The sequence below is a fragment of the Lissotriton vulgaris genome, chromosome 2_2 (assembly GCF_964263255.1).
Source record: "Lissotriton vulgaris chromosome 2_2, aLisVul1.2, whole genome shotgun sequence".
Classification (NCBI taxonomy): Eukaryota; Metazoa; Chordata; class Amphibia; order Caudata; family Salamandridae; genus Lissotriton; species Lissotriton vulgaris.
Genome location: NC_141688.1, coordinates 53,602,876 through 53,630,153, shown reverse-complemented (window position 1 = coordinate 53,630,153; position 27,278 = coordinate 53,602,876). Strand labels below are relative to the sequence as shown.

General features: G+C 45.0%; 1 protein-coding gene across 2 annotated transcripts in view; it reads left to right on the top strand.

Annotated features, from left to right (window-relative positions):
- STRA6 (signaling receptor and transporter of retinol STRA6) overlaps positions 1-27,278 on the top strand; it is a 391,743-nt gene that overhangs the window by 229,185 nt on the left and 135,280 nt on the right. For both annotated transcript variants that reach the window (XM_086959278.1, XM_086959276.1), the window contains one exon: positions 12,241-12,308. In XM_086959278.1, the coding sequence (XP_086815404.1) occupies positions 12,241-12,308 (68 nt within the window). The remainder of the gene's footprint in view (positions 1-12,240; positions 12,309-27,278) is intronic.

The following is a 27,278-nucleotide window of genomic DNA, read 5'->3' as shown; positions in this document are numbered from 1 at the left end:
CAATGTCCTTTTCAATGTTTTCTTCCAATCTGTGTGGTCTATCAAAGCTCGCTTCAGGGCCTTGGGTGCAGACACTGTAGGCCCACTTTAGTGGAGTAAAGTCTATTTAGCTAGGCCTGAGGCCTCCATGTGCTTTAGTTAAGGTCCGCTTCTGAAGGTTTTAATTTATGTTCTGGTTGGAACTGATACCACAGTCTAATCCCCAACAATCTACCAGAGTGCTGCTTTCAGTGATTTACTCGTGCGCTTTTCCATAGATCTGTAGGTTTGCGAAGCTCTGGTACATGGGGTTGGGCTGACGTTACAAAACTGTTCTTTAAAGTTGTATTTGGGGCATTTTCACGGATGCATAATGAGGGTAGGGTGAATGGGGGTATATTATGTGCTCCACTGCACGCTCTGTCAAAGATCCGTGGCTCTTTTACCTCCAGCATTTTGTTTTGTCCATGGCGCTCTTGTGTGCTCGCCGGAGACATGTCATGTCAATTATTTTTTGTCCACTACCATGGTGGTCATCCGTGGGCAGCCGTCTTATTGGCGCCATGCTTTCAGATTTTTGTTCTATTCTTTCTGCATTAAAATACGTGATTCTACAGTGCCATATGTAACAAGTGTTTTAACATTTATTTTCTTAGGATATATTAAAGGCCATGCGTTCATTAGGCGCGAAGCAGGAGGCTGCTGTTTGGACGCTGCCAAACACCTCTGTATTATTTTAAGGTGATACCTTACAAGCTATTCGTGCTGCCATTGTAAACAATAAATACACAAAAAATTGGGCGTCTTACTGGCGTCAGCACCACGCATTCATTAAGCACAGAGCTGAACGCCACGCGTTCATTACACTTGAAACTCGAGGCTGCTAAACTGCAAGTTTCTGACTTTTTTATCCAGTCATGTGTACCTCTGCCATGTGTTCTTTCAGGCCTTTTGTAGCCAGTTGGTTCCTAGACACCCACCTGGGGTTGCTTGAGTTTTTCCTCCTGTACATCACGTACATACAAAACATGTTGCATTACAAATGCTATAGGTGTCACATTTGAAAAAGTAAAAGTATTGGCATTGTAAATGATAAAGCTATTAATTTTGCTACTTTCAAGACCAACACATAAAATAAATTTGTCATTTACAAAATCAATAGCTCCAACTTTTCTAATGCGAGACCTATTGCATTTCCAATGCTTGTTTATTTCAAGCAGGCTGATTTCAGCCTCTCGTATTTTCAATTATCCACGAGTGATGTTCGACCACAATCCCTTAGTGTTAGAATTTGATATTCATGCTACTTCACAATCTGTAGGGGGGATGGTCTTTTGAAAGGGCTTTGTTGTTGGATGAAGATTATATTCTATATATGAGGAACGGGATTCCAATATTTATGGCTGCTAAAAATCTTGGGACTGCTCCCATTGGAGTAGTGTAGGATACCTACAAAGCAGGGATACGGGTGGAAATTGCTAGATTTAGATGGAAAAGACAGCAAAAAGAGAAACTCCAATTGCAGGGGCTCTCTCAGGGCATATCGCAGGCCGAGGCAGGTTTGGCAGAGGCTGGCACTATGGGATTTGACATTGAGGAGGCCCATCTTCGGGTTATATTGGCTAATACAGCAATAGAGGACATCACTGCTAAAAAAAGCAGCCAAAAATATACGGTATGGAAAAACAAAACTTATGACCTGAATGAAAAGGTGGACCATAGCTTAGCTGTGCACGCTAGACATCAGGCAACGTTCGGTGACATTAAGCAAATTCAAGACACCAAGCTTGGCTCCATCTCTGAAGCGGGGAGATACACTCCGCTTTTCAAAGATATTATCAGATATTGTATGCAGAGGAAAGGTAGATCCAGGAGGGATGGAGACGTACCTAGATCATGCGGCTATGGATACATTGGGCAGGGAGGATAGGGAGTTTTTAAATCTACCCATATCACTAGAAGAAACTACAGCTGCAGTGTTGGGATTGACATCTGGAAAAAGAGTGGGGACAAATTTCATTCTGGTGGACTTTGATAAAGCTTTTGCTACCATCCTTCATAAATTTATGTTGGAGGTATTTTTAGCCGTTCAGAGGGGTAGTCCTCCTACTGATTCATGGCCTTCGGCTAGGATGGTGGTATTTCCCAAAAAGGGAAATCCTGTGAATCAGTTAAGATCATATCGACCTATTATATTGATAAATTCTGATACTAAGGTTTTTACTAAAACTTAGCGGCTATAAAATAAATTGTCTTACCCGTACAACATGGCTTTATACCGGGAATGGGTACCACAGACCTCATCTGCTAGGTAATCACACTATTTGATGTGGCCAAAATCCAAGGAGACCCTATGATGCTGGTATAATCACACCATTTGATGTGGCCAAAATCCAAGGAGACCCTATGGTGCTGGTATTATTAGACACTGAGAAATCATTCAATAGGGTCTCCTGGTCCTATTTGTTGGCGATATTAGAGCGGAAGGGCCTAGACTTGGACTTTATAGCATGGGTTAGAATGCTATATATTAAACGTACGGCTAAAATTTCGCTAATGGGGGGAGATGCAGAGGTAGTTATAATTCAGCGGGGGACTAGGCAATGTTGACAATGCTCCCCCCTGTTATTTGCCCTTTATATCAACCCTTTTATCTCCCGAATCCACGTTAACACTTCAATGTTGCCAATGTCAACTAGGAGCGGGAAAACTGAAATTTTAGCTTACACGGATGACTTTGCAATTGTTACCCCGGCCTCCTTCGATGCGGTCAGGGAGACCGAATTGGACGTATCGCGGGGTACAGACTTAATACAGATAAAACCCAGATACTCATAAATGAGAACACAAGCTTTGAGGACATACAGGTTGTTTCGAACGCTGTATATCTGGGCGTCAACTTGAGCACAGACACAGATGGTGTTGTAGAGGGTAATTTGGGTGCTCTAATTAATAAAACCAAGGCTGTGCTGTTTAGATGAAACAATCTCAGACTTTCCCTGATTGGGAGGTCTAATTGAATTAAAATTATGTTTATACCAAGAATTTTGTACTTCTTTAGGGCTACACCCCTCGCGGTGGATAATTTGTGGTCTAAGGCTTTGGACAGCATTATTGGGAGGTTTCTCTGGGTGTATGCCAGGTCCCGGAGGGCCCTGAAGTTTTACTTCCTCCCCAGGGAATGGGGCGTATGGGCAGTACCAAATTTCAGGCTGTACTACTGGGCCTCGGCGTTGCAACACATAATACCCCTGCTGTTTGACCCACCTGAGGATGGGTTCATTCGGAATACTGTTCCGTCATGCTTCGAATTAACCCTCGGCGCAATGGTGCTGGACTGTTTGTTCCGACAAATAGAATTTGGCTACTTTAAAAAAGTTACATTTAAGACACTTTATATGCATGTGTGGACTGCTGTTAGGAAAAAACTTGGGGTTGGTCGTTTTAGTTTATACCCCCCCTTCATGATAACCCTTAGTTACTAGATATATTTCACAATCCTTATGCTAAATGATGGGGGGAAACCTGTGTCCCTTTATTTATGGGGACTTCTTTTTTGATAAGCGCTTCGCTCCTTTTGAGAATATGATGATTAAATTCCTTTTGTGAATACATGATTTCTTAACATTTTTGCAAATTAGGGATTTTATAGGGAAGAAGAGGGGAGGTGGGGAGGGGTTCAAAAAGAATAAACTTTTAGACCCACTAACTAGGCACATATCTTCAATTGAGATATTTTCAAAATATTAAATGTTGGAATAGGGGATGATATTAAGATGCATGCAACCCGATGGGTGGGATTACTGCAGTCAATATTGGAGGACACCCTCTCCTCTTTAACATAAGCTCGGACAATACTTATATCTGCCAATCTGCAGATTCAACACTATAAAACTTGCTTCAATCTATATATTACTCTGGCCAAAATCCGCAAATGGGGGGGGGGGGGTCTCTGGTACAAATTGTCCACAGTGCCAGGAAGTAGGGGTAGATCTGGTAAATGTGTTGGCAGATTGTCTCGGTCTTGTGAATCCGAGAAGAGATGTATCCCATTTTTTTGAGGCACAATTAAATCTGCGGACCAAGGTTACCTCTCAATTGATCCTGTTAGGGGTCCAGGAGGAGGAAGCTTGCCATTCGGCTCCTCTTTTGGCTCCTTTTCCCTTTCTGTTCCTCATCATGGCTGTGCTCAGACTGTGCTTGGCAACAGCTTGGCTTGACCCCGCTTCACCATCATTTAGCCATTGGTTGGCCCGGTTAATTTCAATCTATCACATAGAAAGGGCAGTCTATGCACATTAAGGTAACCATGCTCAGAAAAGGAGGCTTGAAATGTGGGCCCCTTTGAGGTATTGGCTTGTATCACAGGGATAGGAATGAACTGTCCATTTCTCCATGATCACACAGACTTCTCAAATTCTGTCTTAGGTCTCCCCTTTTCCTTTTTTTTCTTCTTTTTTGTCTATCTCTTTCTTTTTAGCTACTTGTTATCATGATGTGATTTACCCTGAACCATTATAATTATAGGCTGTGATTATATATACAGGTCCACCGTGTTTCCTCCTGATCGACAACTCAACCTTTTTCCTTTGTAGTGACTTTGTGTTTGCTTGGGTGTGGGGGGTTATCAAATGTCTATGTTAAAATGCAATAAAGACGGTTTAAAAAAAAAGTCAAATCCTTGCATAACCTTTTGAGCTGAGGCAGAGTGTAGGTTTCCATCCTCAAACTCCAAATTTTCTGGTGTAGCTACTGGTTCACCAGATTGATACATGATTGCAAAAACTGAAAAGGTAGCAAAAAGAAGAGAAAAAAACAGTATGGTGGTACGTTATGGTTTGCAATATGGCAGCAGTGTACATCAATCACTGTATGTAATGCACAAATACAAGCACTATCCCACCACTTCCACCAGTGCTAGAAATGTGGTCTCTAGTTGGCAGAGGTTTTAGCCCTGTTGAAGTAGGGACCCACAATCCTAGTAAGGATAAGTGTTGTAAACACTAAGTTTACCTGTGCTCATCCTCGGGTAGCTTGGCTCAAAGCAGTCAGGCTAAACTAAAGAGGAATTGTGTAAAGGATTGCTATACACACACACACTCACACTCACAATGTAACACATTGAAACACCACAAAAGTACTCTGCACCAGTTTATAAAAATAGCCAATATTTATCTGAGTAAAACAAGACCAAAAAGATAAAAATTCCAAAATATACAAATTAAAATACGAATTCTTCAATTGTAAATGTAGTTCTAGCTCTTAGAAGCACAATAGCTCCAGCGGGGGCTTTAATGACGTGCTTGACAAAGTTGAATCTCAAGTTCACGGCAGTGAGAGGGAGCGCAAACCGGCTATGGAGTCAAAAAGACCCCAGTTACATTACTTTGGAAAGGAAGACAAAACAAAGATGTTGCGAGGCGCCTGGGACAGGGCCGGCGCTAGGCATGGGCAGCATGGGCGGCTGCCCAGGGCCCCGAGCTCAGCCCATCAGCAGGGGGCCTCGCAAAAGTGTTTCCCCACCGGCCGCCGCGAGGCCCAGGGAAGGGCTGCCTCTCCCCTGGGCTTCGCAGGCATATGTAGGAAATGGGGAAGAGGCCCCCCTCCCCTGTGCCTCGTAGCACTGGGTAATGGCTCTGTTAAGCCCCAGGGAGGGGGGCCCTTTTCCCCTGGGCTGTGCAGCGCACATATTAGCGCGAGGCCCTTCTGCATTTGTAATTGGGGATGCCGTCCACTTCCCACTCCAGTGCCAATTAGCACGCATTTTGGGGCCTGACAGTGGTAAAACAATTTATGAAGACAAGCAACTCTCACAGATGCTGATGAGCTGCGAAAGAGATGCTGGTCAGTGGCTGAATGGAAGGTGTTATAGCACACGAGGGGGGCACGCACCATGCAGGGTCAGGAGCACCTTCCGTAATTTAGATGTAAATAGCTTTCAATCTCTGCGTTCCAAAGAGCTCTCTCAGTCCAGGGGCTGTGAGTCAGGTCAGTTAAAAATGTTAAGTGTTTTTCAGGCTCCACTGGTGTAGAGTTCATAGTGTTCTACTCCTCATTTCAGTCGTGCATGAATGTTACGCGTCCACAAAACTTTGAGGGGAAAAAGTGTTTCCTTTTAATTAGTAGTTGTGAAAAACTTGATTGTGAAAAATGATGTCTATTTGGGCAGTACCGTGTCTAGTAGTTTAAGCCATAGGCTACGTTTTACAACTTTTTTTTAAACAAATCTATGGAGAGAAAAACACTTTAAACATCGAATGCAAATATATAAAATAAAAATGTTGCCTACCCCAAGGTATTCCCTTGAGTATATGCCCATTTTTAATTGGCCTATTTGAAATGTGTACAAAGGGAAGATTTTACACAAAGTTTGTAGCCTAAGCTCTGCTATCCCAGTACAAAATCTTAGGCTAGAGCTTGCTTGGACTCCATCACCCATGTTCAAGCACTGGCTACTGTGATTTGTTGGGGGGTACAAGGTCCTTAACTCCCTTTGCTGCTAGGCCTTTCCCCCGTGCTAAGCCTTTTTTTGGCCATTTGTTGTAGTTTGCGTTTAGGCCTGTAACTTTGTGCATGTAAGGGGATGGAACCACCCTCTCCTGGGCCTTACATCTCGGGCTCATGGTGGGGGTCCACATCTTGAAGCCATGGTGTAGCACTGAAAGGCCTTGCAGAGGGCCCCTCTCCCCTGGGCCTCATAGCCATACTTCAGTGCTGGTAGGCCTATGGGTCTATCCTAATCCTTTCAATGCTACACCATGTATGAGAGGCACACGAGAGGGGCACTCCTTGTGTGGGCCCCCACCCCTGGGTCAATTAAAATTTAATTTACAGTGCTGGACCCTGGCCCTGTGCATGTGTCTCTAACAGAGGAATAGCAATCGGTAGTGCAGCAGGTGGCGTGGCACCAGGCTCAGGCATATTAAGAGCTCAATCTTTCAATATTATGGCTTTATTGTACTGTGCAGCCAGTGGCCGATGGTGAGAGATGCTTTCACTTTTCACCATGGCACCACTGGTGTGCTACAGCCCTCTCTATCATGGGCCTCCCAGCCATTTTACAGACCTGTGAGGCCTGCGAGAGGCCCTCCCTCCCATGGGCATCACAGCCATGGTTGGACACTCACAAGAGGAGGCACCCTCCTATGAGATAAGCAGCACTGGGACATGGCTATGAGGCCCATAGGTCCTCTCTCAGGGGGTGTAGTTAACAATAGTGCAGCAGGTGCAGTGGCACCAGGGCTCTTTCTTGCATCACGGTTCATGGCAACATTACTAGGTCACTGGTTCCTACTCCCTTGCACTGCAGAGCCATGATCCAGAACTGCTGTGCAGCTCACGGAAGGCCCACCCTCCCCTAGGCATCACTGTCATCGTCCAATGCTGAGAGGAAGCACAAATTCATGAATTCCATGCTTACGGCAAGAGGCGACATCTGCAGGGCATAGCGATCAATAGCGTAGAAAGTGCAATGGGACCATAGTCTTTTGGGGTTATCTGTCCAATGCACCCAAATTATGGATGTATTTTACTGCTCAGTCAGTGACCAGAGGGTAGTGTGGAGTCACAATTTGCCTTGCTTGCGCGACGGCAGGCCTGCTCTCCTACACCTTGCAGCCATGATCCTGTTCTGTGATGTCCAAATGTCATTCTCTCCCTTGGGCCTTATGTTTTTTATTATATGTGTTGTGTTTAACACTTAACATAATTCTGGCGAGTAAAGAGCCTACACCCAAAAAAGATTGTCCTACGTCTCTTAGCATGTGTGTGTGTGAGATACTGGTGAAAGAGAGGATTTATGTTAAAACAAATTATGAAGTATTAATGTCATCCTAAGGTAGCACAATAATGGCACAGAAAGATAAGGGAGCCTTTTGAAATTTGAAATTATATCCATGGTGTGAGAGGTTTTCTCTTGTGTCATTTTATATTTTGAATGATCCCGCCCCTCATTATTAATATTATTATTATTAATTCTTGTTAAGCGCATTGCTACCCTCAGGCATCCCAGCGCTATCATTACCTCACAGGATCTCCCCCCTTTATGAGTCAGAACTGGAAATTGTGTCATGCACTCATCTGGAAACAATCAGTTAAAGAGGAGTAAATATTATACATCTTTGTGAGACCTGCACCTAGCTTTTCCATCCAATATGACAAATGTAATCCATTTAATACAGTTTTAAAATATATGGACTTATTTCATTTGTATATTTATCTTTTTGTCCATGTTACTGATATCGATGTTAGGTCTCTTCAGGGTTGCCAAATAAGATCAATAGTCCTTCAATGTCACTTTCTGTGATGTCACTTCTTCTGATGTTACCAAGGGCGGTTCCTCCACTAGGGCGGAGGTGCGTTGCCCCACTGCTTTCTCGCAGTGCGAGAAGCTGAAACACAAAATGCTAAAACTACCATTTTATGTTTCTGCTACTCGCACTGCGAGAAAGCAGAAGGGTTTGGTTGGGGGCGGGCGGGTCTGCTTTAGGGCAGGGGAGGATTGCCTTGCCCCCTGAAAAAGGCCCTGACTGTTGGTCGGCCCTCCGGGACCCACCAAACAGTCATGCACACTCTGGCCTTTCTCCATGTAGGCACCAATGCACCCTTCATGGAGAAAATTTCCTACCCATAGGCGCCTGGCTGGTCGGCGGTCCAACCAATCACAATGCTGCCATTGCAGCGTTGTCATTGGCTTAGGAGAGGGAGGCTGCCTGCTTCCTGTTCCTGCCAGAGGCAGGAAAGAAAGAGAGCAGGTCAGGAGCAGAGATGACGCGAGACCTGGGAAGGTAAGTTTATTTTATTTTTAAATTACCCTCCGCGCGAACCCCTGCAAGACCTCCCACCCGCGAGTCATGCTGGCCGCGACTGGATTTTACATGAAAATTAGAGGGGCCTCACATCTTCCCTTTTGCCCGGGGCCCCAGAAGTGCTAGGACCGGCCCTGGCCTGGGAGGTGAAATGTTGCTGACACCAGTGCAGCCTTGGTGCCTTACTCTTGGTGCATGTCGTTGGCAGGTCAGTGCTCGGGACCGTGCATTGCACAATTGAGATGAGGCATCACTGAATCCAGTGAGGAGTTGGTTGCTTGAAGAGCTGCAGAGTTGTTGAGTCGCTGATGCCGGGATGCTGCAAGGCACAGGGGAGGTGGTGTGGAATTGGTGGCAAGATGATATGGCATTGGTGGCAAGGCTTTGGTTCCGCTGGTGATGCAGGATTGATGAAGTGTCGAGGGTCAAGCCATGAGGCGTCAACTTCGCAGTGTCGAGGTCACACCATGGGGCCATAGGTGCTGCAGTGGGGTTGAAGTCAGGCATCATGAAGTTCGGTGCTTGAAACTCATGCTGTAGTGGTTCTTCGGATGTACTGTGGCGGCATCAGGGCCTGCGTTGTAAGTGGTAATTTTAAACAGAGTCAAGACTTACCAGGTCATAAGTTGCGAAAATTGTATCTAGCCAATTGTCAGCCTCATGGATGTTTACCTGCTAGGCCAAATTAAGGTTAGACAGTATATATAAGTGATTGTGCATTTGTGTAAACTATAGATTAGACAGCTCGGCGACCTACTCTTTTAAGAAAAGGACAAATAAATATACTAGTAAGGAAAACAATAGGAATATCCTTAGATTGTGCCATGCTGTGATAAAGTTGCAAAGTAGCTGTCCGAGGTGACTGAAAGTATGTCTGATTCTAAACGTTTCTTAGTTAATGCAGCTAATACGATGGCTCCCCCATGATATTATGCAACCATATAATTGTAGTATTAAGTGTTGCTGTTTCTGAATGTTGGAAATGTAATAACAATACTTTAAATAGGGTTCTGAGCACAATTGGGATGTATGTAGTTGGACTTTAAAAGTTCTGAAGTTTAGAGAGTTAAAAAAAAATATGACTGGAAAAACTATGTAATCTACATTACTTCAAGGGAATGCGGCTATAAAAGCTCAAGATTTTATAACATTAGTGTTGTAAATAGGTTAAGTAGGCAGCAGTACACGTCTTCAGGTTATTAAGATATATTTATTAAGTTAGACAGGTTAAGACAGCAGAGCAGTAAACCTCACAGCTGACCAGACCATCAACTGCCAAGGCTGGAATATTCACACACAAGATAGAACACTCTTAGGTAGTATGGGAGGTAGAGAAGGCAGGGACACTAAGAAAGGACTACAGACACCAAGTAGCCATATTGAACCAAGTAAGAATATACCTCAATTAGGTAAGAGATGAATAAGCCGCTGGGCTGAATCAAGACCTGATTGACAACATCTCAAACCAATGTTTGAAAGAAAGTAGTCGAAGAAAGCAGTTGTTGAAAAGGGTGGACCCAAATCCCACTGTATGTATACTGTAAGCAATAGGTATGGGCAGCAGGTGTGTTGTCACAACCCAAACCTACAAACTATTGCCAAATGCTCTATATGAAGGTATATGGACGCAATCATTAACAGGCAGCATCCCTTTTCAGGTATTCCATTCCATTGCTACTCCCAATACCCAGAAACTTTCAGCAGTGCACTACCTAAATACGGATTAATCAAGTGTCATAACAGAATGTGTTAAGAACATGGGTATATTTTCAGATTCTATAAAACATCACACTGCTATTAATCCATGTGAAGTATGCTAGCTTCTCTGTCTACTTACTCCGTGAACTAGCCGTTATCAGAAATCTAGGAGCAACCCTTCTCTGGTAAGAAAAATATCTAGAAATTGTTGCACTTGAGGTGCAGGTGAAGCATTTCCTTCATCCAGTTTTCTAATCAGACTTTCAATGGAAGGTAAAAAATTACACAATGATCGGTATTTTGGAATTATAAACGCACACTTTTGCAGCAGAATTGGCCCACAATAAAGTTTGTGTTTGGAAAACTCCTGCAATTTTTTTACAAGGAATTTTGACATTCTTCAATCCTTTGCACTATAACAAACTTTATAATAGCAAAATTTGAAGAGTAAATTACAGATTTGATCACTCTTATTGAAAACTACGGGTGTGCCAAATCACAATTTTTTTTTTAAATCTCACAAAACGTTTGAAATTGATGCTTTTATAGTTAAATGCAGTTTGCTGCGATCTTGAATTACTTTTTACATGTGAGGAAAAAACTATCACGAGATACCAGCAGGACACTGGTTTGGGCAGAAAATGTCACCCGGCTAGACATTCTCAAATGTGTCTTCTGTGTGCAAAAATTATGCAAATTCAAGAATTTTCCACATACTTTATGTGACATGAAATTCTGGAATAATGTAAATTTCTCAGATGCGATTAAAATTACGCCTAGGTATATTTCAAACCATGCCTGCTTCATAGATTTCTCTGCACATCATGCCTGATCAGTGTTCTTTTTAGAGGTATTTTTTGGCAGCAAAGTACATATTTCTCTTCAGACAAAAGGCATCTGATGACGCCCATATCATATGCCTTCACGACTGTGGTAATTCCATGGTCTTATAGGCCAAGTTACTTATGTATATTTGACGGTTTCTACTACCAAGTGCATTAGGTGTCTTTTCTATCAAGTATTTTTCGTAGGTATTTAAACCTTCACAACTCAAGTAGGTCTCTAAGTTGGTGTGTGTATCATGGGTCTCTGATTCCATGTAGGTTTCAATGGTTTCTGGCACAGCAAAGCTTTCATGATTCTGAAAAGATTTATATACAGGTACTTCCTTATTAGATCCTCTTTTATGAGTGTTCCTGTGCTCTTTGATTTTATCACACATATTTGAGATACTCGATCCATGCTTGTATTATATTTATGTATTATAATTTACTGCATGAGTATTTTGTTTAGCTTTCTCACGATGCATGTTTCATTTCTTATTCGAATCGGCATTCATAGAAAGTCAATGATTATCTGCATGATTTGTGAGTTTCTGAATCCATGTGATTTTTTTGCTCACTGGATCTGTTCTTGTCGATGTGTCTCTAACTTTGGTCTTGTATAGTGGGTGGTACCCGGGTAGCCTCATCTTTCATAAATACCTGGTAGCATCTGTGTTTCAAGGGTCTCTCTAACAAATAAGTGCCTCTTGGTTTTCTGGCTTCATGCAGGGTCCAGTCTTTTGAACCATGTATGTTTGATGAATCTTTGGTCCAGTGCCAGTTTTGCTCACTGTCTGATCTGTTCTTGGGTCAAGGGCCCTCAAGGAGATTTTGGATAGTATGACTGTACACCTATTTGTTTCATTATTTATACCTATGACATAGACCCTTGGCTATGGGTCTTACATCTCCTCTTTGTATTCCATACTTAGATTACGGAGAGCAGCTATTGCCTGGAGTACCTACAGACTCTTCTAAAGAAGAAAAAGAACAGCAGCAGGTAAACCATTAACTGAACCAATCATCGAAGTCTAAAAGAAAAGAAGAGCTTGTTAGCAGGAAAAAGCTGGAGATCCTTGAAAGGGAGAATTGATCTATAAACAAGTGTTCCCTTATCCCGAGACAGGCATCAGCCCTTCGCTAGGACTGAATCGGTGTGGTTACATTCATAAAATATTTAGACCCTTACTTAGTCTGTCGTTCACCTTCATAGTTGGAATTCAAAGTTAATATGACTCTCTCTTGCCCAAGACCTGGTGGCAATTATGGCTATAGTTTAATTACTACTGCAGATTGTATTAATATGTACTTGTTGTGAGGAGCCACTGTGTGTTTTTAAAGTTCCACATTTCTAGGTCCTTTGCACTGGGTAGGAGCATGGGTATGGCACTCAACAGCTAAAGGCTTAATAGGATTCTGGGATCTTGAGAAATGCATGTATTACATCATCTGGGAATAAATGGACAGAAATAAACCTTTTTGGTACTACAATTGGTTTATTGTATGTTGGGTTGCAGTGCCTCTACTTACTTGCTTCAGTAAGGAAATACAAATCTTATCAACTAGACACACACATTCATTATCACTTCAGTTTAGAGTACACAAAATATTTATATTTATTACATGCCCACTGCAGATTATTATAGAATATAGGATTTTGCAGCAGAAAACTTTGGCGATACATTAATTTGAACTAAATGCGCTTTCCTTAAATTCTAAGGGAAAATGTATTTTCTGTATGAAAACCATCCTGTATGTAATGGAGGTGCTGCATCTTGCCCTTCAACACCACTTGAATATGTCCTGGGTGTAGAATTCCATCTAAATACCTATGAAGTTGTATACAACTCTATAAGTATTAAAGCACATCATAAATAATAAATTGGCTCATTTTTTATTCTCATTTGTTATGGTGGTATACAATAAAGTACAATTACTAAAACAGGCATCTACTCTAAGAGGTCAATAAAACCTTCTACTTAAATTTAATAAAGGGATGGATCCTACAACAATTGCTCTTAGTCAGTCTCGGCTATTTTAAAAGAGTGCTCAACCTTTATTTACACCACATGTATGTAAATCAATCTCATATACCATTTGGACTGCAGGCTTCCTTTTCATTCTTTGTCTGACGGACATGTGAAGCAATAAACAGTCGGCAGTTGCTCAAACAAGACCCATATTTTGGCTGCAAGCCTTTTGTCCTGTGTCAGTGAACGACCAGATCAACTTTGTTATGCTGCACATTTTTGTATATTGCAATGTTCAGCAATTACTTGAACTCATGGTGCTGTGGTGATATCAGTTAACATTATCCTCTGAAGTCAGTGGCCTTTCATTAGAACTAAGCTCATGCTGGATTACTTTAAAGGCTGTCCACAGGTTGGTAGTCTAATAATATATTAGCCATGTTGTATTGTGGATTACCACAGTGGCGTGTATTCCACATAATGACATGATGTTGCAAACTTCAGACTAATTCAGGCATGTACAAGGTTAATTATGGTCATCAATGGAAGGTACGTGGGGTGTCCTCTGGACTTTGAGTGTGAGCTTTCTTGGAATATGTGTTACAGGTAGTCCCATTAGAGATGCCTGCTGAAGAGCTAGAACCTTGTTAACTACCTATGAACCCAAGTTGGCATTAATAAAATGTGTGGATGTGTGAACATTATCTCATTCTTCATTTGTGTGAGTGAAGGGAGGGGGTTCAGGGTTTGCTAATGTGCTTTACTGGTGGGATCCATCACGTGATCAGGGTAGTTTATTGGACAGTATTTACCTGAGGGTCAAAGTGGTATGGTGGTTGTGTGGCATTGTGGCATGTTGGCAGGTACTTGATCTGTATCCCCAGATCCTGAATAGAAAAACCTCTGACCACAACCTGCAAAATTTGGTATAGAATTTGATTTCTTATTTTTACACAATTCCTTCTGTTTCCTCTCCTCAGCCCCGAGTCTTGGTTAGCTCATTCAGCTCCTTGATAGGCAACTGCCACATGAAATGTGCTTCTACATATGATCCCCAGTACACACTTATCCTTGAATGTTGGCACAAGCAGATTTGTTATTCATGAGCAAATCCTACTGGTGTTAGGGCCTGTTGGACTTGACCCTCTCTGCAGGTTCAGACCCAAACATTTTGCCTTAACTCTCATGTTTTCTGAACACTTTTTATTTGGCCTTTAAGACTGTGCACACATTACCACCGTTGACTGGTGCTAATGTGCTTGTGATTTCTCTATTAAACATTGGAAACTTGGCTTACACCCAATTGCCAAAGTGAACTTACTTGTAAGAACCTAGTAAAGTGGTACTAAATGTACGCAGGGCCTGTAAATTAAATGCTACTACTAGTTCTGAAGGACCTATTGTGCCACCCACTTAAGTAGCCTTTTAAACATGCTCAGGTCTGCCATTGCAGGCTGCGTGTGCAGTTTAAACTGCCATCTTGAAATGGCAAAATGGCCTTTTGCTAGGTCTAAACATTTCCATTGTAATAGATATATCACCCTTACGGTAGGCCCTAAAAAGGCCATAGGGCAGGATGCACTGTATTTACAAAATTGGACATGCACTTTTAACTTTTACATGTCCTGGTAGTGAAAAACTCTGATTTCATTTATTAAGTGATAACTTTCAATTAGATCAGGTAGAAATGTCGAGTTTGATGTAAAAAAAATAATTGTAATTTAAAACTCTAAGTGATATAGTCGAATTTTAAGTCACAATTCTGAAAATGGCAATTTTAGAAAGTTGGCATTTTCTGTCCTTCTCATTTGGTGCCTGCAGCCTGTTTCCTGAGTCACATGACTTGATGTAGCTGGCAGTTGGTCTTTATGTATTGCTCCCAGACAGTGAGACAAAGGGAAGCTAGGTGTTGGCAAGAACGGCCCCTCTCAGTAAACGAGAGGGAGGTGCAGTCACCTACCATACTTGCACACCACAAAGACACTGCCTGAGCACTCTCACAAATGGATTGTCACTAGTCTATTGCAACCTGTGGAGCTAGAACTGGGAGGAGGGTGTGCCTGATATTTCAGGGGGTGGAAACCTCTAGAAGCATCCTCCACTTCAAACTGGGTACCAGGTATAAATATTGGACCCGGGAAACAAACTCTTCCCTACACTTCTTGACCTGTGGATACTCTGCTAGGAATGACTGCTGTGCTATTGAAAGGACTGCCACTCTGCCGGACTGCAACACTAAAGGAGTAGATGCCTTGCTGTGCTGACCAGCTGCCCTCATGCCAGGTTGAGTAGGACTGGACCTCAATTGTTGAACCCAGGGCTCCAGAGTGGCTCCACGGGTAGTTGACTGTCCACCTAACCAGAAGGCTCCAACAACCTTGAACCCAGCACCTGCATTCTGCCATCTGTGAGTCCTACCCTGCCAAGTGGTGCCACCTTAGACCTTAACACTTGGAAGTCGGCCTGAAGGTGCTACTGTCAGCCCGGCTGGGGCCCCAATCAGAACTGATGGCCGCAAAGCCTCGCTGCACAGCTGCAGGCTCCATCAGAACTGACGCAAAGCTCTACCAAGCTACACCACACAGCTCTCTGGAACCAATGCAAACTAAAGCAAAGCTTCACTGCACAGCTACATCAGAACCAACGCCAGATGATGAGAAGTCTTGCAAAGCAACTCTGCGCAGACCACGCACCAGGATTTAAGGTACTGTGTTCAATCAGACCTGAGTGGGTCCCTGTAGCCGCCAGCCTGCGCTCCATTGCAGTCAACCTAAACCTGTGACTTTGTCCCCATCAGGCACGACCAGATAACCAGAGTAGGTGATTTAAGCTTTTTGGTGCTATTTTCACATAAATATTCCAAATTGCTTTTATATCCATTTCTACTGATTAGATATTAGTTGTTTCAGTCTTGATTTATTTATTAAAATGTATTCTATTTTTCTGAATTGATGTTGGGTTTTTCTTGTGTTATGTTCTCACTTTATTACTGTTGAAGTGCTGCATACATACTTTACACATTCAGTTGGGGGACGGAGGAGGGAGCTGGGTGGGGTTGGTGGGGGTGGGGGAGTGGAGGGGGTTAGGGGAGTTTCAGGAAACAGAATAATTATTATTCTTTTAAAAAAAATAAGCTTAGCTGATTGCCGCTGCCGACTCTGTCCGCTCCATCGCACTCTTCTTGTTTCTGGGATGGACTCCCAGACTGCACTGCAGCCAATCATGACACTGCAAGAAAGCAGCATCATGATTGGCCTGAGTGCTATGACTTTGTGCTCCCAGGCAGACTGGGAGCCTGTGCCTGCTTCTGTAGCCCCAGCAACGCTGCTGGAGCTCGAGAAAGCTTCACTGCGCATGGGATGTTTGGCCAGTCTGAAAGGGCTGGCCAAACACCTAATGCGCAGTGAAGAGAACAGGGAGTGCGCTACCACTCCCCCTCCACAGTGTCATCCCCTGGACCCGCCCCCACGACTCTTCAGAGTCCTGGGGGCAGGTCCAGGGGGATTAAAATAAAATGATGATAAAGCAGTTTCAAAACCCGTTTTATTATGGTTTTATTTGTGGGTGGTGGTGGCGCTCTTCAGCCCTAATGGAGATGCCTTTGCTGGACACATTGCTTCTAAGTTAAGCCTTACTGATCTGTACCAAGTTATCCGAGGGTTGAGCCAGGGGCGTAACACAAGCCCCCGCAGCCTCTGCGGTGCGAGGGCCCCCCGACTTGCAGGGGGCCCCGAAGCAGAGTGCTCTCGTCCAAGAGCTCCTGATAAAATCCGGAGAAGGGCCCTCCCCATGCACCTTGCAGGGGGGGGCCCTCAAATTTCATTACACCACTGGGTTGAGCACAGGTGAATTTGGGGTTTTCATGTGCCTCACCCTGACAAGGATTGTGGTTGCTGCTTGAGTAGGGTTTTGTCCCCCCGCCCACAACTAGTAACCCAATTTCTTACAAATAATATGACAACCATGTAAAGCATACATTTTACAGATGAATAAAGAAACACTCAACATCTGTCTATTCGTACCTGTGAATGACCATCTAATGAGGATGCTGCATTTGGAATGTAATGCTTTGTTCCCTTGGTGTTTTAACCCTTTAGTTAGAGAGGATAGATGAACTGTTCAAGGGTGCTGTACACGTCAGCCGCCCTATGGAGGAGCACTCACCACAGAGACTGATGATTGAGTGGGCATCGGGAAATATTTCCTCAAAAGCATGTCTGTCTCAAGCTACAAAAGTTAGTACTTTGCTTTTTCGGGCGTTATCAGCTTCACGAACTAAAAAAAACTGAAAAGGTTTAAAAAAATAAAAGCAACAAAAAATGTGGCTCTCCCCAGCCTCTGGCTCACCCTGTTCTAAAAACAAAACCGCGTAATTCCCCTCTTCCGAGGCTGATTTCAGGCAGCCGGGAAAGGTAACTGTGCTGTTTGTGGAGTGGCAAAAATGTAGTTATCCCAGTGTCACTTGGGGCTAGTAGCCTTCTTACTCAGGGCTAGTAGCCTTCTTACTCAGGGCTAGTAGCCTTGTCAATCAGGGGTAGTAGTCAACAGGCGAAACAATTTCCTGCATCTGACTTCAGAGGATGGCAGGAGTGATGCAAAAGGGAATGTATTTCTCACTGGACTTGGTTAGACATGCAAAGGTTAAAATCTGCCCTCTCCTACTATGAACCTAGTCCCTTCTGACAGAGGGCAGGCATCCATTGGTGCAGGAGACTGGAGATTCTAGTCACTGTAGTGTCCTCCGGCCTCGTAGCAGTGCAGTCTACCCGCGCTCGGAGGACGCTGTTTAGCGCTGGCGAGTGACGTCACACGCCGGCTATATAATAAAGAAGCGTGGCCCGGCTCTGGCAAGTAAAACTGAAAGCGGTGTCCCGAGCTTACTTGTGGCTGCAGCGCCTATTATAGCCACGTGCTAGCAGCACATCACACTGGCGACAAGGCGGTAAATGAGCCCACGTGCTTTGCTGTGTGCACTCGGTCCCCAGCAGTGGTTTGGAGCCTTTGAAGAGGGCCATAGAGCCACAGGGGTTCTGCTAGATCGGTGAAGGCCAGCGGTGGTGATCCTGCAAGGCCTGCCCCGGGCTGTTGATGACTCCCAGCTCTGAGGTGGCCTGGGAAGAGTGGAAGTGTCCATAAGTGCCTTGCCTGAGCCCTGCCTCGGGCATTTCACGATTCTCTGGTGAAAGAAGGGCAAGGTAGAGCGTGCTACCCAGAGAGCAGAGGGGACCCTGGCTGCATGTCGTGTCACCTTCGTCGAAGCAGCACCTACTGTGCCCAGGAGATAGGCCAGGCACGTATCGAGGAGAGCGTCTGCGCGAAAATAGCGTCGATTCTGGCCATTGAGCCGTTTACAGTTGATGGCGCCCCATCTTCCCTCGCCCCGCAGTGGAGAGACTGGACTGACCATCTCCAGATATACCTCGAAGGGGCGGGCATAGCCAGAGACAGACGCAGGGCCCTGCTGCTCCATTTGGGAGGCAAAGATATCCCCCGCATATACAAAACCTTAGTGGAGGCCACACCCAAAACCTGCGTGACTCTGCTGAACGCCCTAAACTCACATTTCGAACCTATGGCGAACAGAGACTACGAGAGATGTATTTTTTCGCCAGGCCAAACAGGAAGCGGAGGAGTCGCTAGACACATTCCATAGGCAGTTGAAGGAACTGGCAAGTACATGCGGATTTAGGGATGAACAGGAAGAAATCCGGGGGCAGATAATCCAAGGATTCTACTCATCCAAACTCAGAGTGAACATCCTTCAGTAAGATGGGAAATCCCTGGCTGATATCCTCACCATAGGCAGATCGAAGGAGCTATCACAAGCCAGAGCGTCCCACATGGAGGCAGCCCTCCACCGACCCATCAAGACTGAGCAAGCAAACGCAGTGGAAGCGGTAAACGTAGTGAGGCCTAAGGTGCGCCAGGCCTAAGGCAAGAGACCGCAAGAGAAGAAAAAGGAGTACGGCTACTGCGGAGGCGTGCCCCACAGCATGCAAGATTGCCCAGCGAGAGGGAAGTAGTGCAGTTCTTGCGGATGGATGAACCACTTTGCGGCGGTATGTCGGTCCACGAAACTGTGAAAGGAAGCAGCACAGGCGATAGCAGAAGCACACAACGATGGGGACATGGACGATGACGTGGGAGACTACCGAGTCCACTACGTACTTGCTATAGAACAGCCACGATGGAAGACACGACGGCTTCCAAGGTGCAGGTACAAGATTCACCATCAGGATGTGAGGCCACCAAAGACACTGGGGCCTCGATTTAACTAATGGCTGTGAATGTATACAATCAGTTAAGCCCATGCTCACCATTGCAGGAAGCCAGAATCAGAGTGTTCGCGTACGGACAAAAGAAGCCCATCCCGCTTTGGGGATGTTTCAAGACTGAGCTAAAACACCGGGACCTCAAGATCCCCACCACGGTGTACGTGACCCAAGAAGGAAGCAGAATGCTGCTGAGTGGGCAATCAGCAGAGGAGCTAAAGCTAATTTCCTTCGCCATTGGCAGTACAGGAAGAACTTGAGGTCATTATGGAGGAGTTTGAAGACGTGTTCAAAGGCATTGGATGCCTAAAAGGGAATGAAGTCTCTCTCGCCACATTGAGACCCCGGCCTGTTTGCCTTCCATCTGCGGGAGAAGGTCGAAGAAGAACTGGAGGCATTAGAGAGACAAGGGATTATCGAGAAGATCAGTGGGCCCACCCCCTGGGTGTCCCCGATCGTAGTGGCACGGAAGCCGAAACAACCAGACCGGTCCGCATCTGCGTTGATATGCACCTCCCGAACGCCGCGGTGAAGAGAGAACGTGTCCTAACCCCCCACCATCGATGACATCTTGGGGGAGCTGAACGGGGCAAAATGGTTTTCGAAAATGGACCTACGATCTGGTTACCACCAACTGCCATTACACCCAGACTCTCGATACATCACCACTTTTTCGACGCACGTCGGTCTCCGAAGATACCGACGCTTGAACTTCGGAATCTCAAGTGCCGCGGAGGCGTTCCAAAACACCGTCCGTGAAGTTCCTAGTGGAATTATGGGAGTCCTGAACGTGAGTGACGACCTGTTAGTATATGTTTCGTCGGTGGAAGAATACCACCGCCGACTTCGCAAGGTCCTACAAAGGATCAAGGAATCAGATTGACCCTGCACCAAGAAAAGTGTCAGTTCTTGAGGAACAAGATCAGTTTTTTGGCTACACCTTCTCCGATAAAGGAGTAGCCCCAGACCCCGACAAGGTGAAGGATGTCCAAGAAGCCCCAGCACCGTCTAACTTCTCAGAAATCAGAAGCTTCCTAGGAATGGTGAACTTCTGCAGGCGGTTCGTCCCCGACTTGTCCAACCTCACGAAGCCCCTCAGGGAACTGACAAAATCTACCACCACATGGCAATGGGGCCCAGAACAGGAGCAAGCCTTCAAGGACACCAAAGCATCCCTGTCAGCCGACACCACACTGTCGTACTTTGACCCAGCCAGACCCACCAATGTTGCGTTGGATGCCAGAGAATGGGCCCTGATCGCCTGTGCGAGCTGCTCACTGACGGACACGGAACAGAGATACTCGCAAATCGAGCAAGAGGCGATCGCCATCCATTGGGCCTGCAGGCACTTTCATGTATATGTGTATGGCCACCCATTCACCGTATCCACAGACCACAATCCACTCATTCCCCTGTTCCAGGGGTCAGTATCCAAGCCTCCCCCCGAGGATTGAAAAATGGATCCTTCAGCTGCAAGGGTATGACTATCAAGTGGAATACAAGCCAGGGTCCTCCAATCCAGCGGACTACTTATCACGACATCCAAGAGCCGCCACTAGAGCAGAAGAAGAGGATGCAGAGGACATGGAAGAGTATGTCCGGTTTGTGTCTGAGAGGTCGCGGCTTCTCCCCATAAGCCGGGAAACCATCGTAGAAGCCACCCGGACAGACGAATATCTGCAACTAGCCATCGGAGCAGCCCAATCAAACAACTGGCGCCACATTCAATCCACCATCACTAGGTGGACGCCACAAGCAAAAACTGTCCTGGAAGCCGTCATGAGTGAGAGACGAACTGTCGGTGGACAGCAATGGTTGTCTACTCGGAGGTCCTCAACTGGTGATCCCCACAAGTCTTGCTCAACAAGCGGTGGATCTCGTGCATCAAGTACACCAAGGCATGATGAAGACGAAGAGCAGGCTAAGGGCAAAAGTGTGGTTCCAGGATTAGACTCCCTAGTGGAACTCGCGGTCAAGACGTGCTCATGGTGCCAAGCATCAGGCCAGCCAGATCGACCCCACCCCGTGATCACGGAGGACAACACGCAGCGGCCATGGTAATGTGTCAGCATAGACTTCGGACACCTCCCAGGTGGTCGTTATGCCCTGGTGATCATTGATGGCGCACCCTTAACAAGGTAATACGCATTGTGCATGCGGATGAAGCACCCCTGGAAAGAGCCATATACAGTTTCCTGCGAGAGTATCGGCTGACACCCCATCTCACGACTGAAGCAGCTCCGGGGCCGGCAAGCATGGGCCGAGTAGTACGAGATACCATCCCACATCACCCAAGCTGGACCCCGTCTCGGATTGACGCCGGAAAAACATTAGCCAACAGGACCAACTCCAATGACCAGGCCAGCGCCAGCCGACGAGCCAGAGTGTCGGACATTCAGAGTCTACGTTAAGGACAGGTACCCCGGGAGCAAGTTCCGGCTTATATTCGGGCATCAACCTTGGACAGTCACTCGCCGCACTGGTACCTTAATAACAGCCCGAAGAGGAGCTGAAGAAATCACCCGCAACATCTCCTTCTTCAAGAGGGTACATGCTGGAACTCAAGAGCCATCGTCAGCGGACGACCTGGACGCCAGACCTAATCATCGACCGGAGGAAGTAGAGCCGGATGGTGACCAGGGGATGACCCTCGAAAGGACTCTCGTTGTGTCAGGTCAGAGTACCTCTGAGCTGTGGGGAACGCCAGACAGAACCCAGCCAAGATCTCCGGAGGGGGAAGACCCACAAGAAGAGACCCCATCGTTGCCCTCCTCCCGGGGCGAATACTCCGGGTATGACCTAAGACGCAACCCGGCTCCATCTTCACAGCTAGCAGGGTTCATGGTGTGATGAACCAAGGACTGGAATCTTCTAAGAACTGGTAAGAGATCTACTCTGTCATATTCTTGTTAACTGTTTATTATTTGATAAAGGTTGGAAGGAATGTAGTGTCCTCGGGCCGGATAGCGGTGCAGTCTACCCGCGCTCGGAGGGCGCTGTTTGGCGCTGGTGTGTGACGTCACACGCCGGCTATATAATAAAGAGGTGTGGCCCGGCTCTGGCAGTTGGGACCACGCGAGTAAAACTGAAAGCTGTGTCCCGAGCTTACTTGCGGCTGGGGCGCCTATTATAGCCACGTTCTAGCAGCACATCACAGTCACCAGCAAGGAGGCGTGGCCATTCTCTCAGTACCTGGAGCATGGGCATTTACTGTCATTCCAATGTTGAACAGTAATTTTAAGAGCAAATAGAAATATATTTTGTTTCTGAGAACAGGGGCAGCTCGAGGCTCATGGCGGCCCTGGGCAGGGAACGTAGGTAGGGGGCCACGGAAGAGGGGGTCCGGGCGGAGCGCTGAAGCCAGTGAAGAGGGGGGTTTGGAAGTGGAACAGAGCTGGAGGCCGCCAAATCTCTGCCATGGGCCGCCATGCAATTATGTATCCATCCTCAGAGGATTATTATATTAAGGATATATATTGGCGTGGTGGCCTTGTGCAGGTGCACAGCTTGCACATGCCCAGCCCCTGCTGAGAAGAGCTCTGAGGTTTCATTAGAGCTGTAGAGAAGAGGTCCGCGGCATATCCAGGTAAGCTTCGTCTTTTTGAAATGAATGCCTTCAAGGGCCAAGTTCAGTGAGCGGTCCTTAACCAGAACAATGGGGAACTGTTATCCAGCCAAGAATGTCTTTCATGATACGGAAAGGAAATGAGATATGCAGGCAGAGTCCCTGTGATCAGCAGTGCCTGGCAGAAGAGGGGGATAACGTTTGTTCCGGGTCAGGAGTAAGGGGCTTGCAAGGGTTGCAGCTGTTTATTTGTACCCTAGCTTGTCCTGTTCAGCCTCGGACTGGGACGGAAAACAGAACTGGGCATCAAAATAAAAATGGTCCCCATTAGCGAATCTCATAGCAAGAAACCGGGCAACATTTGCGAAACGGGGCAGTTTATAAATTGTAAAGAAAAGCTGCGTACGTGTTTTCAAGGTTTGGAAGACTGCATGGACTTCTGTTAAAATGAGGGAAATTAACAGTAAAAAAAAACTGGTCCACGTGACTGTAAGCCGAGCAATGGACCTCTAGTGATCATCACTAATGGCAATTACCATAAATCAAAATAGATTAAGCACAACTCAACTGATCATAAACGTTATTTTATGGTAGTTTTTAAAAAAACAATTACTACACAATTATTTGTAAGCAGAGACGTCATACAAGCAATTTTATAAACAATCTCAAACTTATATGCAACATTAATTAACCAAAAAATGTTAATGTGCCCAGTGCCAACACCAATTAGTGACACATTATGCATAACCTAACTCGTTTTCAAAATACAGATCCAGTTCCACAGTTCGTCACAATTTCTAACGTGTTTTGCTTCATTAATGTTGCCTATACGTTTACGAGATTGTTTATTGTTTAGGCCCAGAAACAGCTAAAAACTGGCCCGCACTCTGGCCTATCAGACCCTCTGACACTGCCTGTTTGCCGTGTAAGCCACCCGACCCTAGTGTTGCCAGGTGCCTAGCTACAGAGAGGTTGTTTGGGGTGTGAAACTCCTAAATAAATACATTCTTGGCTTGCTAGTTTGGTCTGGGGCCCTGAGTTAAGTCACCTATATCAGTTTTAGTTTTTCTTCTTAATCCCATTTCACCAAGAGGTTTTAACTTGTTTATTTTTTGGAATCAAGAACTTAAATATATTTAGTGACGGGTTTACAAAAAAGTAGCAGATCTACACACATAGAAGTACTCCTTAAATTAATGCAAAATGGGCAACTTTTTAGGATTCAAAAACATTGGCAGAAGTAGGCTTGGAAAACTACAACGATCTCTGTTTTTTAGGTATACTACTGACCCTCACACACCCAAAATGTGATGGGACAAATGTTTACAAATAGTCTAACCACGAGGAACATGTTCGGTACCATTCCAAAACGGTGTTTTTCACAGAGTGCTACTCTAGGCCGGGGGATGGAATTGGAATTTTGCTGACGGAGTGGCAGAGGACTTTAATCTGTTTGCCAAATTTAGAGATGTCCGCCAGCCCTGCAGACATCTCTATTTATTGGCAGGAACCAATTTTATAGCGGTTCCTGTCAAGATAAAAAATTGACACTTACCTCCATCAAACATGACAGCTGACAATCAAACGTTTGTGAAGTTTTTTTTATAGTCAAAAACCAACTCCTTTAGGAAAGTTTGTTTTAGAAAAGTAAAAAACAAATAATTATATCACCACACCATGGATGATCTCTTCCATGGTGTTGGGGTAATTTTTCTATTTTTACAATCCCTCGCCACCAGGATATGCCAGGTGGTGACTCATTAAAAAACACAAAACATAGGACAGGGCCAGCTAAGTAAGCCATATGGTGGGATGACTTACTTCCGACAGCCTCTACTCTTTTGAACCGTCGGAGCAAGTTTTTACCCTGATGCAGAACATTTTACTTCATCAGCATAACACTTGCAGTCCACCCAACTGAATCAGGCCAGTGGACCTTGAGAGTGGCGGACAGTATACTCTGACACCAATCCAGTGGTGTGTGTATCCACCAAATTCTAAATCCGCCCCAGAAGCAAACCTATTTCAAATCAATACTTCCTCTGCTCCTCATGGGAACAATCCAGTCCAAACCATGTTCACCTCAGACATTCACCTTGTGACCCACTGCTGTTTAAGTTGGCAAATTTGAGATTCACGCCTCCCAAATCTCACTGCCTCCACTATGCCCCTGATTATATTTTCACACTCAACTGAGCAAAATCCAATAGTTCATCTTCAGTAAAGGTAGGACCCTTTTAAGACCCAGGAGCTGATGCTTATTAAACATGGTGTTATGCATGCATGTCTGTGTCTCTTTTTGGCTTATCTCTTTATGCCTGTGTCAATGCATGAGTATGAGTGTGTGTTTGAATCTGTGTTTCTACATGCCAGGACCTCCCATTGTGTTTGTACATAGCTTCCAATTAGGCATACTCTGCAAAGATCACATTCAGTTTCTTATAGAAACCTCAGAGCAGTTTGCATTATGGGACTTTTAGGCTCATATTTATAATGCGCAATGTGAATTTACAAGTCAGAAAGTACACAATGTTATTGTCTAAAAAGCCTAGATTGGAACATAGTGACTTTTATTGACAGATATGATTGTAAGTGTAAATTAATTGTAAGTGTTATTATTTGTAACTTAAAGTAGATGTTTAGTGAGCCTTGTAGAAACTGGGAAAAACCAGACTCAGGAGGTGTAACTACCTCCACTGGAAATTAGTTAAGTTCTAAATCTAAACTATGATGATTGTTAACAAGTTATCAAATGTTTGTGAAGCATATATCCACCTGTGGGTACGTATATGCTATGGAACAAATTCTAACTGTAACTTAATCAATACTCCTTTTCCTGGCCTCCGGAAGATGGACGGCTGAGTTCACAGTGCAGGTTTTGAACCTGTGCCCACAATGCCACACACAGATTCCTGCAGTGGATTTGTGGTCCCAGGAGCCATTATCCCGTATATTTATGATAGATTTTTTTTTTAATGATTTTCATCCATACAGGAACAGATAGTCCTTCTCACAGAAGGTATTTTATCTGATCTTGATTTGCAACTGTGAGCTATTGGAGCCTATAAGGACCTGTGTTTGATGACCCCTACCCAGTGGCGTAACACAGGCCCCCGCATGCCCCACAGTGCGGCGGGATCCAAGCTCCGAGTTGCCCCCTCAGCACCGTACTCTGGCTGGAGGTCTTCTGATTTAGTCCGGAGGGGGCCCCCTCCATGTGACTTGCAAGGGGGCCCCTCAAGTTTTGTTACGCCAGTGCCCCTTCCAGGCTCCATTTTTCAAAAGAGAACTATAGCAGTGCTAGGAAATAGCCTTGTGGGTCTTCTTGGTGGAGGAAGTGGTGGGGCCATTTTTAACTTATTTATCATGGCCTGATAGGAAGCCTTTGATCCATTGTAGAGATGTCACTGTGATCTCTGTCCAGTGCTAAATACAGTAAATAGCATGTCATTTTGTTCTGCATGCTATGTGGCTGGTAGGTCAAGCAGAATTATGGTTTTATTATTATTAATAATAAAATAATATAATGAATATATATTAATGATATTATTTTTAATGTTTTTATTATTATTATAAATATGGTATTATGGTTGGTTCTTAACAACAGCAAAAGAAGCTCTTGTGCTCCTGTCACCCCTAAACCCTAACCAAAGTCATGAAGGATGTTTTACAACCCCATGACATAACACCCTGTTGCATGACCTTAGCTTCCATGATATGCGTGATGTTGGGAAAGGGACATTAGTTGGCTGGGCTGTTGGAGTCAGCTGTCAGTATTTTGCACAACAGGATTATGGAGTCATACTTTCAGGTTTTTTGTGCAATACTTTTCTGGAGGGAGGCATTCAGCAACTTCAAAATGCCTCGTTCCAGAGTGCCACTGTGTTGATGCAGTCTTAGATGAGGACTGCGGGAAAGGTTTGATTGCAAACTGGATTTCTAGATTTATATTGTTGCTTGCAATACTTGTTAGTGGCATGAACGTGACTGTAAGAAATTGGGGTATTAGTTGCGGGGGTGAGCACCTACTTCAAATAACCACAATCCTTGTTAGGGTGAGCCACTGAAATCACAGAATTCACTTGAGCTCAACATCATGGTAGCGATGGCACAGAGCAGATGGGCTTAAATTAACGGCAATGTGTAAAGCATTTATTTAGTGA